Here is a 20,536-nt window from a genome sequence, read left to right on the forward strand (position 1 = left end):
CATGTGAGATGGTAGTATGGTGTATAGAATTTTCTATAATCATATTACATGTTTCTTTATCATCAAATGGTGATAAATGTGCCACATCATATATATTGTGATACAAGTGAGATGGTGATATGATATAAGCATTACTCAAAAATTTGAAAAAATTGATTTTTTTTTTTTATATTTTGTTTAAAAATTTAAAAATATTATCATAATTAAATGATGATTAGATGGAAAAATTAAAAAAAAAATATTTAAGTGCCCTAAGCTATCAACGGGAGAGATGTAAATGTATAAGAGCTCGTTTGGATTCAGAGTGTTTCATCTTATTTCATTTCACCTTATTTAATCATTACAACTTTCTAAATTCTTACATAAAATATAATAAACAATTCAACTTTCTCAAATCTTAAAATAATAATAATATCAAAAAATAATATTCTAATAATATTTTATTCAACTTTTAACCTTCATCTGAAACCTTCTCATCTCATTTCAAAATCCAAACGAGACCATCAGGCTGTGTTTGGTTACAAAACTCATCTCAATTCATCATTATAATTTTTCCAACTTCCAACATAAAATATAATAAACAATTCAATATTTTCAAATCTCAAAATAATAATAATATTAAAAAATAATATTATAATAATATTTTATTCAACTTTCAACTTTCCTCTCAATTTACCTAAATGATTATCTTGTTTTCAATAATTTTTTTTATGAACCACTTAAACGACACTTGCTTAAAATCTAATACAGCTTAAAAGTATGATTGGAAATGATAAATATTAAAATAAAGAAGAATATTATTCTAAATATTTATCTCTTTCACTTAAAATTTTTTAATTTGAAGTTGTTAATTTTTAAAACAATGCACGAACTTGACTGATAATTATTGTTAAAAAAAAGCTATTAACCTCTAAGGGCATTGATATTGGATTGGACAAAGTAATAGCCAAATTTAGTTAAAATAACTGACTTTTACAACTTTGCCTAATCTATAATGAAATACACCACGTATTGGGTGAGCTATTTTTTCATCTATATTATTAAATTATCATGTCATTAATCCTTAAAGAGAAAGAGAGAGAGAGTGAGTGAGAGGAAATTAAATTAAAAAATTGAAGATATATATATTGAGTTACTATATTTAAAAATTAAAATGCTTAGGGGATACTTGAGGAATGAGGCGAGATAAAAATAAGATGGTTTGTGAAAAGTAATTAGATATTTTGAGTTAAATATTTATCGGGTTTTAGAAAATGAGAAAAAAAATTATAAAATTAAAAGATTGTTAGAATATAATTTTTGTTTTGAAATTTGAAAATATTTGAATTATTTTTTGTTATTTAAAAGTTTGAAAAAATTATAATAATTAATTTGACAAAGTTATAATAATTAGTTTGAAAGTATTTGTATTTGAATAATATTTGAAAAATAAATGAGATAAGATGAGATGAAGGCAACCCCATTATTATGAACAAAATTTAATATTTCAAGCAAACTAAAATTTAATATTTGGGCTATATTATTTTCTATTTAATTTTATTTCATATAATATTTTGATAGAGAAAATTTCAATTCTTTATTAGAAAAACAATATTTACTTTTAAACATATTAAAACATAGGAGAAGATAAACAAAATATTTTTATTTGTAGTCATCATTAATATTCTCTAAAAGTTTTGTGAAGGTTGTAATCATAATTTTAATTTTGACGTTTGAAATCTTGTGTATACACTTTTTAACACTTTATATATAAACATTTTTGTTGTTACGATTTTTTTGAAAATGCATTTTTTTTTTTTAAGGTTTTGAATTTAGTTTTTATTTCTTACTCTTTGATCACTTTTTCTTATTATCATTTTGTTCCTAAAAAATCTAATTAAATTATTTATTCCAAATTAAAAGACGAATGGATTTGGTTGTTGAACTTATCTCAACCCAATCATTAATAGAACTCATTACTTTTTTAATGTTTAATAAAAAATTAAACGCATTTCAATCTATTTCATATATTTAAACACATATTTCAATTTATTTACATTTAAATACATCTAAATTGAATCCACAAAAGGGCTTTGTTACATACAGTCGGCAAATACAGTCGGCGTGCAGTCGGCTGTACGGAATGAATAAAAAAAATTATAAAATTTTTTTTTTATATTCAGGGGGACCTACATGAATAAAAAAAATTATAAAAATAATTTTTTTTTTCATGTAGGTCCCGTATTAATTCATTTTTTTATAATCGACTACACACCGACTGCATCTACCGACTACAAAAAGTATTTCTCACCACAAAATATTACCATGCTCCTTAAGCTCATTTATTGTCCAGCCCAAAATTTGAATAAACAATATTTTCGAGATCAATTAAACTCTCTGACTGAAGCGTATCCTGGACCAATGTTAGCTATAGAGGATTTTAACTATGTTCTCAACCAAACTGAAAAAATAGCTATAGAGATCTATCAAGTATTGAGGTGGTCAAAATGGCTAGCAATACTTCATTTTCAGACCCCAGCCTACATTCTCACAAGAAAACTGAAGAACACAAAAATGCATTAAAACTCTGGAATGTTAACAATTTCGGGCATATTTAATCCAACATTAAAAAACTGAATAACATCCTCATTGAAATACAATCTCAACCCCCCTCCTCAAACACAATCTTCATGGAAGAAAACATTAGAGAAAATCTGAAAAACAGTTGAGAAGGGAGAAATCTCTTTGGCGGCAAAAATCAAGGGGGTCACATGGTTGACAACCACAGACCTCAATACTAAATTTTTCCATTTTTCCACTTCCATAAGAAAAAAAAAAAAAATAGTATTGCAAATCTGAAGGCCCCAGTCTTTGGACTTCCGATTCTTCCACCATCAAACTAAAATTCCAAGAGCACTTCAAAAACATCTTTAAGATTTCCAATCCAGACTTATCTAAGGATCTTGCAAATCTCTTCGCAAGAAAAATTACAAACACTGATAATGACTACCTCTGCCATATCCTCACAGAGGAAGAGATTCTAAATATTATCAAACAAATCTTTTCAACCAAAGCTCCCAACCCATATGGGTTCATTGGACTCTTCTATAAATTTTATTGGGATATAATTAAAAAAGACCTCATTGCCACAATCACTAATTTTTTTACACAGGGCAAACTTTTGAAGGAACTAAACTACACTAACATAACCCTCGTTCCAAAGACTGAAAATCCCAATACTGTTAATCAGTTCAGACCTATCATCCTATCTAATGTCTGTTATAAAATTATAGGAAAAATCATTGCTAACAAACTCAAATCAATTCTCCCAAGAATTATCTCTCCATACCAAACATCATTTATATCTGGTAGGCTTATACAAGAAAACACCATTCTGACCCAAAAAATATTCCATCACTTGAAAAAATAGAGGGGCAAAAAAGGCCTTATGGCTATTAAAATTGATATGGAAAAGGTTTTTGATTATATGGAATGGTCATACCTTCTCTCCATCTTCCAACATCTCGGCTTCAACCAAACTTGGATAAAATAGCTGGAAGAATCACTATTCCCCCAATGGACTGCTTTAACCTATATATGGTATAAGACAAGGGGAACCCTTGTCCCCTTTCCTATCTATACTTGGTAGTGAGGTCATCTCCAGACTGATTCTTAGAGAGGAGATTGCCAACAAAATAGAAGGAATCAACATCTCTAGAAGAAGTACCACCCTTTCTCACCTCCTTTTTGTAGATGGCCTTATACTTTTTGGAACAACATTCTCATAGAATGCCCAAACCTTTGCCCATTGTCTCGATATCTACACTTCTAGGTCTGGCCAAAAGATCAACATTGGCAAATTTTCAATGCATTTCAGCACAAACACCCCAAGCAACACCATTAGAGAGATAAAAGAGTCTCTAAACTTCAAAGTTCTCCCCTCCCCCCCCTCTCCCCCACACACACACGCGTGGAAACTTAGATATTTAGGACTACCTCTCTATTTTGGTACGGCCAAGAAAAACCTCTTCAAAGAAGTCCAGGAGAAATTGCAAAACAAACTTCAAGATTGGAAGTCAAAATTTTAATCTAAAGTCGGGAGAATTACCATTATCAGATCCGTTGCAAACTCTCTCTACTCATATGTTATGTCAACTATTTGGATACCAAATTTTGTCACTAAAAAAATGGATAACTCCCTCTGAAGATTTTGGTGGGGTATAGTGGAGCAGAATAGTCATAAATTTACACCAAAATCTTGAAAGTCGATTTGCTTGCCAAAATCTCTACGAGGACTTGGTCTAAAAAATTCTTGTATGTTCAACAGAGCACTCATCTCTAAATTTGCTTGGAACATTATCAATGACATAGTCTTTAAAAGAGGTGTTTAACAAAGAAATACCTTAAAAATTCATCATTTTGTGAGGCAAGAGCTAAACCTTTTAACTCTTGGTTCTGAAAAGGCCTATTAAAACAAGAGACTTTATCAAGAACTCTATCTGTTTTCAAATCAATAATGGCATCACCACAAGGGTTTGTGTTGACCCTTAGATTCCAAACTTTCATCATTTGAAACCGCAACCCAACACAACAATCCATACATTGATCCTATTATGAAAGTTTATGAGCTTACCCTTGAAGAGCCAAGAATATGGAACACCATCCTTCAATAAGATCTATTCACCTCTAAGTTAGTGAATGCTATCTTGAAAATACCTCTCTCTAACTATAACTTCAATACAATCAGAGATAGGATCCAATGGACTCACCACACATCTAGAAACTTTTCAGTTAAATATGCTTATGCAGCTTTGCAAAGTTTCCAAATGATCACACAGACTCATTACAATGAGACTTGGAAAAATATTACAAGATTGTTTGAAACTCTTTCTTTGGAAGGTTATGCAAAATATTCTCCCTTCAAGATCTCTTTTAAAGAGAGTCATGCACTTTAATCAGGACCAAACACTTTGCCCTTTGTGTAATACTGAAGAGAAAATTCTCCCCACATTTTCCTTAATTGCACATATTCAAGGATATTGTGAAGAAACTCTAACTGGCCTATTAATACTTCCCTCTTCGCAAGCCAACCAATCTCCAACTGAATCTCAACCATTCTCAATTCATCAGCTTGTCTAAAAAATCCTGATGAAGAAATTCATTTTTTCCAACTCTTTGATACACTAGCCATGGATAACCTTTGTATCAAGAGTCAACAAAATCTTCCATGAACATAGCAAAGCATGGTCAATCAAAAACTCCCAACAAGAGATAAGATGGCAACCCCGTTCTCAATAGGTCTTTTCACTCTCTTTTGTTGTAGCAATGAGAACCGATGGAAGCGCTATAGCTTCAACTTGTAGATCAGATAGAGGAGCTCCCATCTTTGCTCAAACTGACTACATCAACAGCACCATCCCAAACGTAGGTGAAGCTAGGGGTGTACAGAAATCGACGCCACCGGCCGCCTCAGACGGGAACCAACCGGCCGCTTCAGGAACCGGCCGGAACCGCCGATGAACCGGTCGGCGGACAGCAGATATTCTTCAAAACCGACTAATGTCGGTTCGGCAGCGGTTTGACCCTGGTTCAAACCGCTGAACCGGCCAACTTAATAAGGTTTATAATTTTGATTTATACCTTACTTAAACGACGCCGTTTCACTTATTTAAGTGAAACGGCGTTGTTTAATATCTGAAGTTTAAAAAAAAAAAACTTAATGAAACGGTGCCGTTTGGCTTAAGCCAAACGGTGCCGTTTCATTCTAGGGTTTAAACTCCTTCTTCTTCCACAATTTTCTTCTCTCCTTTATTCATCAGACGCCGCCCCCTCCTCTCTCTCTCTCTCTCTCTCTCTCTCTCTCTCTCTCTCTCTCTCTCTCTCTCTCTCTCTCTCACGGCGCAGCATGGCAGGTCAGAGGGCCTCTCTCTCTCTCTCTCTCTCTCTCTCTCTCTCTCTCTCTCTCTCTCTCTCTCTCTCTCTCTCTCTCTCTCTCTCAAATCGCAGTGTCGCGACTCGCACCTCTCGGCCCTCGGCATCCTCTCTCACCCAATCGGTAGTGCGGCATCATCACCTGAAAATAAGCTCCGTCGCCACCGAAGACGCCGACGAACCGACCGGAGTGACGCCGAGACCGATGTAGATGGTTTTCTCCCCTTTAAATGGCCGGTTTCGGTTGAGGTTTCTCCTCTTTTAAAGATATCGGTTCGGTTTCGATTTTGGTCCAAAACTGAAACCGAATGATCGGTTTTCACCCCTAGGTGAAGCCTCAGCCGCAATCATGGTTATCCAGGAAGCAACAAGCAGAAATCTAAGAAGGATCCTCATAGAAAGAGATTCCAAGTTTGTCATAAAAGCAATTTCCAACTCAAAAACAGCAGTGAATTAGACTATGCAACCCATCATAAGAGACATAAAAAACCAGCTCCTTATTTTCAATGACTGAAATGCACAAAAAATACATCGAACTCAAAATCGATATGCGCATAATTTAGCGCAATAGGCATCTTTCACTACAACATATGCTATTTTTTTCCACGCTCGATAGTCGCCGTGACAACTACAAAAACTGTGGTTAATATCACTTTTCGGCTATTTTTACATCGTAGATGAAATGCCAGGATTTAGGCGTGACATCCGCTCCGATACTCGCCGCAATGATGCCGCCGAAGAATATGGCATCTTCCCGTCGATCTACCTGCCGAGAATGGGGAGCATAGTATGTAACAGCCCGCTAGAAATTCAATTGTGGAATTTCTATTGACTTTAGGAACCTCGTAAAGATTCTATAAGCTTTCACGAATCCATTAATCATATAGATTTTAGTCTAATTACATAGTTAGTGTTTATGGTATCCTGCTTGGCGCTGATGTTTGATCTCGCAAATTTCAAAGAAGAAATTTGTTTTAAGGAGGAGGATGTGATGACCCGTTTTTACGTGTATTTTCACTGAAAGAGTGTTTTTAATTTAATTAATATATTGTTTTATTTATTTTAAATTAATGTATTTTAATTGATTTTTAATTTATTTGAGGTGGTGTTTAATTTATTTTAGTCGTTTTACGGTTTTTAATATCGTTTTCGGCGGATCTGTTTTTGGTTTTCGGAGTGAGGATTGGACCTCATTTTCCCTTTTCCTTTTTCTTTTTCTTCTTTTCTTCTTTTTTTTCTTCCTCTTTTCCTTCCCGGTTTCTCTCTCCCTGCGCAGCACTTCTCTCTTTTTTCCTTCCCGTCGCCGCCCCTTTGACCGCCCAGTTCTCCGCCGTCCGGCCACCGTTTAGTGCACCGCCACCACCATTCTCTTCCCCTTCCACCAGAAATCATCCCCACCAATTTTCAGAGCCATCGGACCAGCCGTTAGCTTTCGAGAGCCGCCGGAAGTCGCTGCACCTGCTCTGTTTTTGCCCCTGTCGCCGGTTGCTTTCGCAGCCCAGAACCGCCACTCACCACCCACCCAGTTTTCTTCCCCTCCCTCCGGTGAACCACCCCACAAAATTCCACCACCATCGGAGCTGCCGTTTAGCCGGAAATCCACCTTCAAGCCGAGTGGTTTTTACCTCGATCTGCCGCCGTCGCTCCATCTCCGGCCACCACCTCTTCACCACTTCATCACCGACTCCTTACCATCCTAACCCACCCATTTCCGGCCTCTAATAGTCACCGGAACAGTCCCCGTGAGCTAGCTTTCCGATTTGGGTATTTTGGCCTTCAACCGCCGTTTTCGCCGCCACCCACGGCCAACCACCACTTCCACTAGTTTCATAAACATCCTTAGACCATTCCCTATCAATCCCGAGCTTTGGTTTGTCCCCGTTCAAAAGTGGGTATTTTACAACCCACGGCCACAGTGAAATTTCACTGTTACGTTGCTTTCCTTCCGCCGTTTGCAACGCCGCGAGCTTTCAAAAAATACCATATAGCGCTGTAAGTATTTTTCAAATTCTACTTTTAGATTTAAATATATTTTGCTCTTACAATAATTATTATCTAGCTGGTTGGTTGATTCCGGACTGAGTTCGAGGAGTTCGGGGGTCGGATGGATTTAGGACGGAGTTGTTTGGTTGATGTTGATATTTGTTTGAGATATTTGTGCCTTGATGTTTGCATTGTATATTGCACGCATGCTCATGTTTAAAAAGGGAAAATCGGGTTTTCGTGTAGTTGCATGCATGTACATGTGTTTGTAAAATGGAAACTGGGCTTGTAAGCGAGAAATGATTTATGGTATTTGTGAACGATTGGATATCTTATTTTTCCCATTTGAAGATCATTTAGTCAGTCAAATATTGTGTAAACTATAGAAAAGTCATTCTGGGAGATAAACTGGAGAATATGTTATAATTTGGAGTTTTGACCAAGTTAATAGATAGATATTGGTCCGAAATTTTTATGGAGTATTGTTAACATGTATATATGACTATTGGTTGAGGATTTTTGCATTATTAAAGGTTTTGATGAAAGATTTTCTTAAATTTAGAAACTTAGAAACTGGAAGAAGAAAAATAGTTTCTGTTTTGAGAAAGTTTAACTCTTTGGTGGTCTAAACCTATTCCAATGACTTTGATAATTTTATTGGAGGATCCTAAGAATCTTATATACATGTTATATTATTATTTTGAAGATATCTGATGTTAGTTTCAAAGATATGAAATTTTATGCAAAGAGATATTCAGATAAGCCAAAGTGTGGATGTTCTTGGCTAAATTTATGTTTTGGTTAAATTTTTAACCATGTGATCTCGAATTAGAAGCTTATATATGTTTTAGGACATCTTTTTAAACCATGTGATGGTTTGGTTTGAAGATCACATATTTATAAGTCATAGATCAAAAGGTTGATCAAAACAAGTTGGAAACAAAAATCAATGGAAATAACATATGAGAATTTCGGCCCTATGAAGTTTTAATAGTTGTGATTAGTTTTAAATTTTTCTAAATTGATATTTGAATTGAGGATAAAATTTACATGAGGCATGTAAATTTTGGTGACTTTTGAAGTTAGTATGCAAAATCCTTAAGTTATGGGTAAAACGGTCATTTTCCTACATGCAGAGAGTAAAATAGAAATTTTACTCTTTAAGTTAGTATTTTCCATATTTCAATTTATTAGTGATTTAGTGCTAACTTTTAGAATCATTAATTTCAGTTCCTCGTGATCGCGCTTGAAGTTTTATAAGAAACGCAGAGATCGAGGTAAGTTAGCTTTTAACTTACTAGCAGTCTACTGTGTATGTGTGCTAAGTAAAAGAACTACAGTGTATGTATGTATGTTATCATATATGTCATGCCATGCCAAGTTATCATGTAATTGTCTATCATATAGAATTTATTCTGTCATCAATTTTTATCTGTTACATAATATATTCTGTCATGTATTACTATACATTACAAATATGTCATGTTAAATATGTTGTCTGTTATATGTTATGCCATGTTACGAAATGTTACTATCTCAAATTGGTTATGTATTTCAAATTATGTTCAAGTCACGTTATGTTACGTCAAGACTTCAGTCCTTTCATATTTCAGTCACATTTCATCTTGAATACATTCAGTTTATTTAGAATACATGGGGCCACAACAACTGTGGAATATGTATTTAACTACATAGTGATGTGTAGAATACATGGGGCCACAACAACTGTAGAGTATGTATTTACACATAGAATACATGGGGCCACAACAACTGTGGAGTATGTATTTTTCATGTTAAGTCAAGTTTATGTAGAATACATGGGACCACAACAACTGTGGAGTATGTATTTAACTGCATAATGATGTGTAGAATACATGGGGCTACAACAACTGTGGAGTATGTATTTACACATAGAATACATGGGGCCACAACAACTGTGGAGTATGTATTTTTCATGTTAAGTCAAGTTTATGTAGAATACATGGGGCCACAACAACTGTGGAGTATGTATTTAACTGCATAATGATGTGTAGAATACATGGGGCCACAACAACTGTGGAGTATGTATTTACACATAGAATATATGGGGCCACAACAACTGTGGAGTATGTATTTTTCATGTTAAGTCAAGTTTATGTAGAATACATGGGGCCACAACAACTGTGGAGTATGTATTTACACATAGAATACATGGGGCCACAACAATTGTGGAGTATGTATTTTTCATGTTAAGTCAAGTTTATGTAGAATACATGGGGCCACAACAACTGTGGAGTATGTATTTAACTGCATTGTGATGTGTAGAATGCATGGGGCCACAACAACTGTGGAGTATGTATTTACACATAGAATACATGGGGCCACAACAACTGTGGAGTATGTATTTTTAATGTTAAGTCAAGTTTGTGTAGAATACATGGGGCCACAACAACTGTGGAGTATGTATTTACACGTAGAATACATGGGGCCACAACAACTGTGGAGTATGTATTTTTCATGTTAATTCAAGTTTCAGAGCAAGTTCATGCTAAGTCAAGTTTCAGATCAAGTTCATGTCAAGTCAAGTTCAGTTCATGATTCAATTTAAGATATGTCAATTATGCTATGTTGTACGCTAAGTTATGCTTTAATTACTTATGAATTTGATTATGCATTTATACTTTTACTGTCATCCATGCATCATTAGTCTGTGTGGAAGTTTTTTGTTAACTTGCTGAGATTTGTAATCAAATTTTACTGTGGTAGTCCCAACTACCATTCCCCCCGAATGGTAGATCTTGTTACAGGACCTGAAGGAAGATCAAGAGCTGACCAACTAGACACAGTCGACTGAACGACGGTGCGTCGTTAATGTTAATATAATAGTTAAATTACTACTTGTACGATGAAGTTGCATCTCCAGTACTTTTGGATCATAACTATTTTGGAATAGTACTGTGATCTTAGTTATTCAATAGATCTTTGTGTATGAAGTATGTTTTAAGTATTTGAGATATTTTCAGTTTGGTGCATAGTATTGCTAAAAAAAAAAATTATCCGCTGCGAATATTACATAATGTTAGATGCATGTTAGGATTATTGCATCTTATATGTCATGAACGGGGGCAGGTAACCTTGTGTTGCATGTCTCGACACTTCAAATGTCCGTCCGATCCCAAACGGAATTTGGGGGCGTCACATAGTAACTGCTGCTATTGACAGCAACTTAAGTCGAGCCAGCGCCGCTAAGGGTTTCTGATTTCTTGCGAGCGTGCGTTCGTCGCGGACTAAGGCCACCGCGTTCGACGATTTACAAGATGCCGATCATATCTTTTTGCGACACGTGTTTCTCGCAAAGAAATTAGACCGGCGATTTAAGATCGGCGGGAAAACTATGGCTGAAAGACCCAATGGGGGAAGGTGAAAATCTTCCCCAAATTTGCTGCGATAAACCCTCGCCGGTTGCTTGCATCTCAATCGCGGGTGTGAGGTTGCTGCATTCAACGGCGGATTGGTTCATCGTGGCTAGCAACAATTATCGACGACTACCCCCCAACCGATGCTCCGGCGCTAGGCATCAGTTTTCTTGGCGACCTTTTTCTCCCTCGATGTAATTTTTTTTGCATTTGTTGATCAAAATTGGGTGTAAATTTAATGGCAATCGAAAATCCCCCAAATCATTTAAACTTTTCACACTCAAGTTAACTGGAAGTGTTAATTTGGCACTAGTTAAATTTGGACATTTTATCTTGCTATTTTTGCTCCTCCCAATCGATATTGTACACATGCTATGGATAATTTGACACTTTATTACCAATCAACTCTGTTTTCTCATATTGGATTCTGGTTTATATAGGGTTACTTTTCACACACAGTTATGCACGTATATATATCTCCTCTTCAACACTGGTCTCGATTGGACATGGTTTTGCAACTCATCAGTTTATATATTCTGTTGTCACATGTGTATATATATATATATCTCTATTTATCAACCATGCAAGTATAGAACACCTTCTGAAAATAGCAGTATGTCAAGTATCAAACTGCTAGATATTACTTTTGCCTTCAATTTTGTCCATAACTTAGTTTAGCAATGAGAGGGAAATTGTCACAAATACATATCATTTCAACATGCCAGCAGTCATATATATTATAATTCCTTTACAAATACATACCCCAAATACAAGGGGGCAGAAATTTGAACACACTAATATTGGGGGTTTGGGTAGCACATCTAAGGTTGGACCACACTACTGGAGGTAAAAAATTGACCTGTTCCAATACACAACAATGGAATAAGCATCAGTATGTGTAAATATTACTCTGCATAATCCTTTTAGTTTTTCAAATTTCACATCTTCATGTGAAATTTCTACTACAATTCAACTGCCAAAACCCATACAAATAACCTCCTTATTGTGTGCTGGGCAACCTTAAAGTCATTTACACATTTATTCCTGAATCAGCTAGAAATTATTCTCATTTTTCCTTCACATCTAAGAAATGAACTTATGTCATTTAGATTCAAGGTTGTTTACAGTGAATGCACGACTGCAAACATGTGTATCATGATACAACCACTGATAGTGTAGTGTCATTTTTCATATTCATTTTGTTTGTAGTGGAATTTGATGGATGTTATTTGCTTTTTACCTGACTGTTCACAGAGCCATGCACAGCCTTTCACTTACTACCACCTTGCTAGTGCAGCTCGCTTCCAACATTTCTGCTCTTGTAATACAAGATCCCTGTGATGTATATATAACCAATGTAGAGGATCAACAAAACTGTGATTGCTACATAATGGCAAAGTAGTTATATTGACATATATCTATAGCACTATGGATATTTCTGTGTAGGAAATAATTAGATCTGGTGGTCATACAAAGCACTAACCATGCCTAGTTATCATGTAGAAAGGGTAGTAGAGTATAACTTAATCTATGTATGCCAATTGTATATGCAATATCTTTATAATGAAGAGTACAAAATTCTGCTCATATTTTATGTCTCATTTATTTTAGCTAGCAGTAGGTAAATCATTGTTACCTCTTAATCCTCCTAAAAACCACCCCAAGAAACTCTATAGGTATTTTAACATTGCAACCCAGCTCTCACTGTAAAGAGTAAATGGCAAGCTCACTACCGAGCACCAATATTATTCAGTTATTGCTTTAACGGTAATAAAGTTTACATTTATTACCTAGGGCATAATAAATCCACCTATATTGAACTGGCCCAGCAAGGAAAGCTTCACGGGGTAAATGAATGGCGAGGTGCACCATTATATCGAAGAAAGCAGGTGGAAAAATTACTAGCTTGCAAAGGATGACTGTAATGTTGGATTGTAGTTGCTTCAATACATCCAAAGTTAACGTCCGTGCGCACAAAGACTTGAAGAAGGAATTGAACTCGGTCAATGCAAGCCGGATATCAGGTCGGCAAAACCCACCAATTGCAACTGGAAGTAATCTTTGCATGAAGACGTGACAGTCATGACTTTTCATTCCTAATATCTTTCCATCACCAACTGAAACACATCTAGAAATGTTCGAGGCAAAACCATCTGGAAATTTAACAGCTGCAAGCCATTCACAAAAACGTCTCCTCTGATGTTTGTCCAACGTGTATGACCCAAGCACCATTTTGTACCCACTAGATGAAGGTTGTAGATGTAGTTCCTTTCTTAAACCAAGCTCCATCAAGTCCTTACGTGCATTAACAGTGTCTTTGGTTTTTCCTTCAATATCCAACAACGTACCCAAAATGTTCTCGCATATGTTTTTTTCAATGTACATGATATCGAGATTATGCTGTAAGGGCAACATCGACTAATAAGGTAATTGGAAGAATACACTTTGTTTAGTCCAATTCAATTCAGCTGGGGTGCGTTTTCTCTTTCTCGCACCTTTCCCAAATTCGATATTGCCAAGTTGCAAGTGTTGATGAAGTACATCATGTCCCATGAGATCGGGAGGAGGCGACCGATGATCATCCCTTCCATTGAATGCACCATTTTTCTTTCTCCAAGTGTGACTGGATGGCAAGAAGCGTCGATGGCCCATGTAACAATGTTTTTTCCCATGTTTCAACCACATGGAATCGGTATTCTCATTGCATAATGGGCAAGCCAACTTTCCCTTTGTGCTCCAGCCTGAAAGGTTGGCATATGCAGGAAAATCATTAATAGTCCACAATAGTGCAACATATAAGCGAAACTGACCCTTAGTTGATGCATCGTAGGTATCGACACCATGAACCCATAGCTCTTGTAGTTCATTAACTAAATGTTGCAAATAAACATCGATGTTATTTCCTGGTACTTTAGGTCCAGGAATGAGCAAAGATAGCATTAAGTATGGATCTTTCATGCATAACCAAGGAGGTAAGTTGTATGGCACAAGTATCACTGGCCATATGCTATAGGGTTTAGCCAAATTATTATACGGGTTGAACCCATCACTGGCTAGGCCCAGTCTCACATTGCGAGCATCTTGTGCAAACTAATTGTGGTCTTTATCAAATTGTCTCCACATCTTAGAATCAGCAGGATGTCTTAAAGTACTATGGTCATCAACTCTTTGTTCTCTATGCCATTTCATAGATTTTGCAATATCCTTCGACATAAATAACCTCTGTAACCTCGGAATCAGAGGAAAGTAGCGCAACACCTTTTGGGGAATCTTCTCCTTTTTCCCACTCATTGACTCCCACCTCGACTCATTGCATTTAGAACAAGATTCTTTGTCTGCATGGTTATTCCAAAAAAGCATGCAGTCATTTGGACATGCATGTATCTTCACATAACTGAAACCCAACCCACGCTCTAAGCATCGGGCCTCGTGATATGAGGTAGTTATTTCAATATCTGGAAATGCTGCTTTTAACAATTCTAAAACCATATTAAATGACTTGATAGTCCAACCACCAACAGTTTTGATATGAAGCAACTTAACTATAAATGAGAGCTTCGAGAACTTCTCGCAACTTGGATAAAGTGGACGTTTTGCATCCTCAAATAATTGGTCAAATGTTTTTGATTGCCCGTCATTGCCAGTTGGCGGGGAAGTCGGCCCATCTTCATGTGGGACACTGCCATGGTCCATGAATGTCCCAGCCCGCGTGTCCTCTAGCATGTCATCCATATCATCAACAAGGTTACGAGTTGGATCAAAGCCATCATCATTACTGTAAGACGAATTCACACTCCAGCTTTCACCCTCCCCATGAAAGATCCAATGTGTATAACTTGGATCAATACCGTTCATGAAGAGATGATCTTCGACTTCGTTGATTGGTAGGAATAGGTTATTACGGCATCTCCGACATGGACACCTAAAAGTAGTACTTTCAGGTGCATGGGCTCTTGCCATAGTGAGGAGTTTATTAACCCATTCACTATATTCAGCTGACGTAAACCTATTTGGCACGTGCATCTAATTCTTGTCCATTTGAACCTTGTGTGATAATAGGTCATCAATGAAACCATAAACAATAGACTAATGAAGAATATGAACGGGAAAATCAAAACAGCAATTTTCTAGGGAAATCATATATCCAGCATTACGGAGTCACAAGCATATAGATTTTTCTATAAAAGTAGACCAACATATTCAATACGATGCACAAACGCTAGTTGAAAGTACAAATACCTTGCTCATCCTTCACAAGGGGGCAGAAAAATTCTGTACCCCTTCCAACTAGATTCTATATGCCTTTAATTTTTGCTTAGTAACAAAGGGCGAGAAAGGGTGAACATTTGGAATTTGATAGATCCAAATATTCTTTATATTTTCTGACGTAAAATCTGCTTCCTAGTTTAATATAGACAATGTATTTGTTTCAGGTGTATTTTTCCCTATTCTACCATTTCCAGAAGCTTATTAAAGTCCACAAGCAATTATTAGTTATTTGTGCCAACAGCAAAAAACTGAAATCAAGTTTCACAAAAGAAGCTATTAATAAAAGGCTAGTGTTTTCCTTATTACCCCAGAAACACATACACATCCATAAACGGTGTACCATGTAGCCTAAGGAAGTTGTATTACCAAACCCAAGCATTCATCTATCAGCTCTAGTTTATCTCAGGCCATTCAACTTTCCAGGACCTATGTCTTACATGCTTGAATGTGAAAGGGATTCAGTGGCAATTTAATTGCCCAGTTATAATCAAAAGCGAGGAACTGCTATGCACCCAATTATTTTAGAAACTTTGATGGAAACCAGTCAACCAAGAAAGGGCCATTCGCGAGGCAGTAAATTTGGATGGTCATCAAACATTCACAAAGTCTAATTATATGGAATTGCTTTAATTACTTTGTTGTCTAAAGTAAAATGGATGTATGGTAAAACTCAATATACTCTAATCAACTAGTATGAAATTAGAGTATATGCACAATGTTGGACAACAAATTAGCTGAAGAAAAAAAAAATTCTGAAAAATTGAACAACAAATGAGATGGGAAAATTCGGTCTATACCTAGCTATAGTCAAATTTCCTAGAGAGAAGTAGTGAATGGTGGAAATTTCACATACAGCGGAGGAGCTTACCAGTGACTTCTTTGACGGCACGGCAGCAGGGTTGAGATCACAGCAGCGGCGACAATGTGTTGTTCAACCAAGGAAGAGAGTATTGGCCAAGCACCCTTTGCAAAAAAAGGGAAAAAGTTAAATATATAGTCCGTCAAACAGGAAAATAGCACTATACAAAGCGAACTTGATGGCCCGATATAAACAACAGTTCAAAAAACAATTCACCACGATTTTAATGCCTTTAATATGAAGCATAATTTTATGGCGATTGCGAATCGCATCAACTAAATCTACATAATGATTTAGTAAGGCACATTCACTAGATATATGCATTCTAAATTCATAATCTTGAGTTGGGTTCTGGTTTACACAGTTGGCTATACTAGCATATTTACCCCCAAGTCAGCTCAAAATATTTATCAAATCTTAGTAGAAAGTATAATATACTATAATAGGCCACTAAGTAGAGAAGCATGTTGTAGACTCAAGTTTATGTGTTGTTAAAATTGGGAAACATAGTAAAAATCATTACCCAAAGAAAAGATGAATTAATTATAATCTATATTTATATAACCATCACTATTGAGTTTAAAATTGGCCAATAACACCCATTGTTTGTGCACCCAAACCACATTACCACTCATGAGCTGGGATTCCATCAATTGGGTATTTTTAGTCAATCTCGAAGACACAATAAAACCGGACTTGCTAATCCCCATCCTTCAACCTCTGTTTCAATGTGAACCGATAGTTGTCCTAAAAACAACTTTATGGTTTTCCTAAGTTATAACATACAATTCATCATGTGTGTAGTTTAAATCAAGACAAACTCTTACATACAAAAAATGAAAAGCAAAAATTCAACCAAAATCATATGTACTGAATGACAGAGAATGGATCGAAAAGGTAGAGAAACAGAGAACATACCGTAGGTTGTACGGTCTGGCCATCGGATGGTGCGGCAAATGGTGGGCAACAAATCACTTTTGGTGGTGATCGGCGGGAGAGAAGAAATACCTCTATGGATGTTATATTTAGCGGTTGAATGAGAGAGAGAGAGATAACCACGGAGAGAGAAACACCAAGCTGATTGCAGGGAATCGAAGATGATGCGAACCAGCGGAAAGAATTTCATGGTGCCGATCGGTGGCTACAATTGGCGCGAGGAGATCACCGAAATATGAGCAAGAGTGACGGCAAGAAATCCAAGAGAAATATCAGGAATGAGGGAAACCCACGAGTTGTGCCTCACCGAAATTCCTAGGGAATGAAAATATATATAGTCTATTTAACATAGTAGTGACATCTCGACGTTAAAAGATTTTCTGAGATGTGTATAATTTCTTGCGGCGACCTTGATCGCCGTACGCCCCCTGATTTCCCACGATTGAAGTCACTGCTGGCTTATAAAGAAAGCCGTTAACTGTTGCGGCAAATTACTGTCGCTGTTGTAGCTCCTTCATAGCTGCGGGTCCCCAAATTGCCGTAGAATGATCTCAACTGCGGTAGTTCAAAATAGCTGCGACCATATCTTGCCGCAACGCAAGATTTAATAATCGCGCTTCAGTAACTCCCTGAGAACTCATCTACACATCACAAAATCTTTGAAACTATCGACAAATTTTTTATCCCCAGTGAAAAAAATGCCGCAATTGGACATAATTGTTGTAGTGTTTCAAACTCCTATTTGGGAACATTTCCCTCAGCTGGTTCCCTCCTAGTGTTTTGGATTTTTATAGTAGAAATGACCCTCCTCTTAATGTGTATAATTAAAATTTACTCTTGTACTGTTGGTTTCTTTATAATATATATGAATGCTTGCTTAGAACAAAAAACAACAGATGAATGATATAGAAAAAGAAATTATATCCATCTAAAATTTGGTAAACTTGCCCTGCCAAGTATTGCCAAAATACCATACAAATTTATAGGTAGATGACAGGATGAGAAGAAAGTTCACCACCTGCTGCATTTCTTACCCTCCCTGTATATATGCTTCTCTCAAAAGACAAGAGAGTTGCTAGTTCAAGGATACCCCTCCAAATATCTACACAGTGCTAAGGAGGTTTTTGCTGTTAATGAAACCAATGTATTGCAAGTAGAAGAGTTTGTTTCCACTTGAAGGTCATAAATGCCCAATCGATAATACAATATCAAACCAGCTTAACGGCAGAAAATTTACTATAAATATGTGAGCCAACCCCAAGAAGAGTGACCGAGATGATCACGAATTATAAACCCCACAACCTCATGGGCTTGAATTGTCCTTAAAGGCTCCAAAATATTAAGTATCGTTTTTCCAATGGGAGGAGTTAGTTTAGGTCTTTTTATTTGATGACTGTTAGAGCCACAAAATAATTATATAAAAGTAATTTCACAAACTGATTTAGTTTCATGTAATCTGTTAGATCTAATATTTACAATAAAAGTAACTTTACAATCTGACCAACTATAGTAGTTTGTAAGATTATTTTTATGTAATCACTTTGTGGTTAAAATATTTTTCTTTTTTAATTAATTTTATTGTAGTATAGGAACGAACATGCATGTAGCCAAGACTGTAATATCATTTGACTTGGATAGAGCCTAGCTTTTCTAGGCTTGATTATCAAGTACTTCAACTCACTCAACCATTTAAAAACTTTAAAAATAATGAAATAAGAGGATTTGAGAACACCTAATTCCTATCTTGCTGTGAGTTTCGAGCCAGCCATAATTCTCGTAGAATTAAGCAAGATGTTAATTGTGCAAGTAGTTGTAATTGTGAAAGAATTAAGCTAGGTCTCAAAGTGGACTCTAGATGATGAAATCAGCATAATTTCATAATGAAGATCCTTTATTAGGAATTCTCAAATACAACAGTTAGTTATATTTCTTCATATATGATTGAGAAAATTGTACTACTCGGTTTATAAACAACAAGAAAATATAAATACACTACTTACCCAATAAAATTTATAATTATAAAAAATATTTATAAAACAAAAATACTTTTTGTACAATGTGTCAATAATCAGATTGAAAACTAAAATCTTTAGAAAAATGTGCTAAAAAATTTCTATAATTGTTTCAAAATCAAACAAAATATATAAAATATAGTCTATTATTAAATCGGAGTGTAAAATACATCATCCTTGTTACATAATGATAAGATTTAATTTGTAAATTAAAATGTTAGAATTTATCTTCAAAATTAAATTATAACATCTACAAATTTTAATAGCGTGACACACGAGTTCCATAATACAGCTTTTCCATATATATATATATATATATATATAAAGAAAAATGCTAACTCTACGTTAAAAAACTCATAAAATTTGATGTGTTGAACATTATGAAACTATGAAATTTGATTAGAAGAAAACTGACAAAATGAATCTTTGAAGATAAAACTAAAAATAAAATTATAACTATATCTAACATTGTCTTTCATAAATGTTCTCTTTACATTTCTTCAATGAACTGAACTATTTAGTAGGTTGAAAAAAAATAAAAAAATTGATGCGGTAGGTTAATTGGTCTAGTCCAATACTGATTTCTATTAAGTAAAATTAGTTAAAAATCGATCAGGTTTCTATTTTATTTTTAGAACATCGGTTTTAATTGAATTGGATTGGTACATATATATTAATTTTAATTTTTTAGATTATATACTAAATTACTAATTAATATAATATAACATAAATTATCTTATCTTATAAATTATTTTCTTTACTTTTTTTCACTTATTTTTATAATTATCTTGATATTTTTTTAAAAAATTATAATATTATTAAAAGATATTTACTTAATAACTAAGTTTAAAAAAAAAAAATAGTTTGCCGGTGACCATTGTCAAAAGAGTAAAGCTACAGAGAAGCCACTGTAGCAGTGCACACAATGCACTCACTACGTGGCTTCTCTTGGTTTTTAATTTTTTTATTTTTTTTTTCATTTTGACCAAAACGGTGCGTTTAGAAGTTATTTGAAATACAGTTTGATCGATTTCATCCCCATTTGAAATGAACCCGCGAAGCACCCTCTCCCGAGACAGCAACCCGCGTAGTGGTTGATCTACCCAGCTCCTCCCGGCGACGGCGTCTCTGTCTCCTCCCGGCGACGGCGTCTGTGTCATCAGCCACTTTCT

The 20,536-nt window shown here is 35.4% G+C and overlaps 1 protein-coding gene across 1 annotated transcript; it reads right to left on the reverse strand.

Annotated features, from left to right (window-relative positions):
• Positions 1-14,378: 14,378 nt before the first annotated feature.
• LOC122277116 lies at positions 14,379-15,248 on the reverse strand. Its single transcript, XM_043086993.1, has one exon. It carries the CDS (start codon positions 15,246-15,248, stop codon positions 14,379-14,381), a length of 870 nt encoding a protein of 289 aa, XP_042942927.1.
• Positions 15,249-20,536: the final 5,288 nt, after the last annotated feature.

This window comes from Carya illinoinensis, chromosome 9, assembly GCF_018687715.1.
Source record: "Carya illinoinensis cultivar Pawnee chromosome 9, C.illinoinensisPawnee_v1, whole genome shotgun sequence".
NCBI lineage: Eukaryota > Viridiplantae > Streptophyta > Magnoliopsida > Fagales > Juglandaceae > Carya > Carya illinoinensis.

Coding starts and splice junctions, on each gene's coding strand:
- LOC122277116 (XM_043086993.1), bottom strand. CDS start 15,248: ATGGCAAGAGCCCATGCACCTGAAAGTACTACTTTTAGGTGTCCATGT.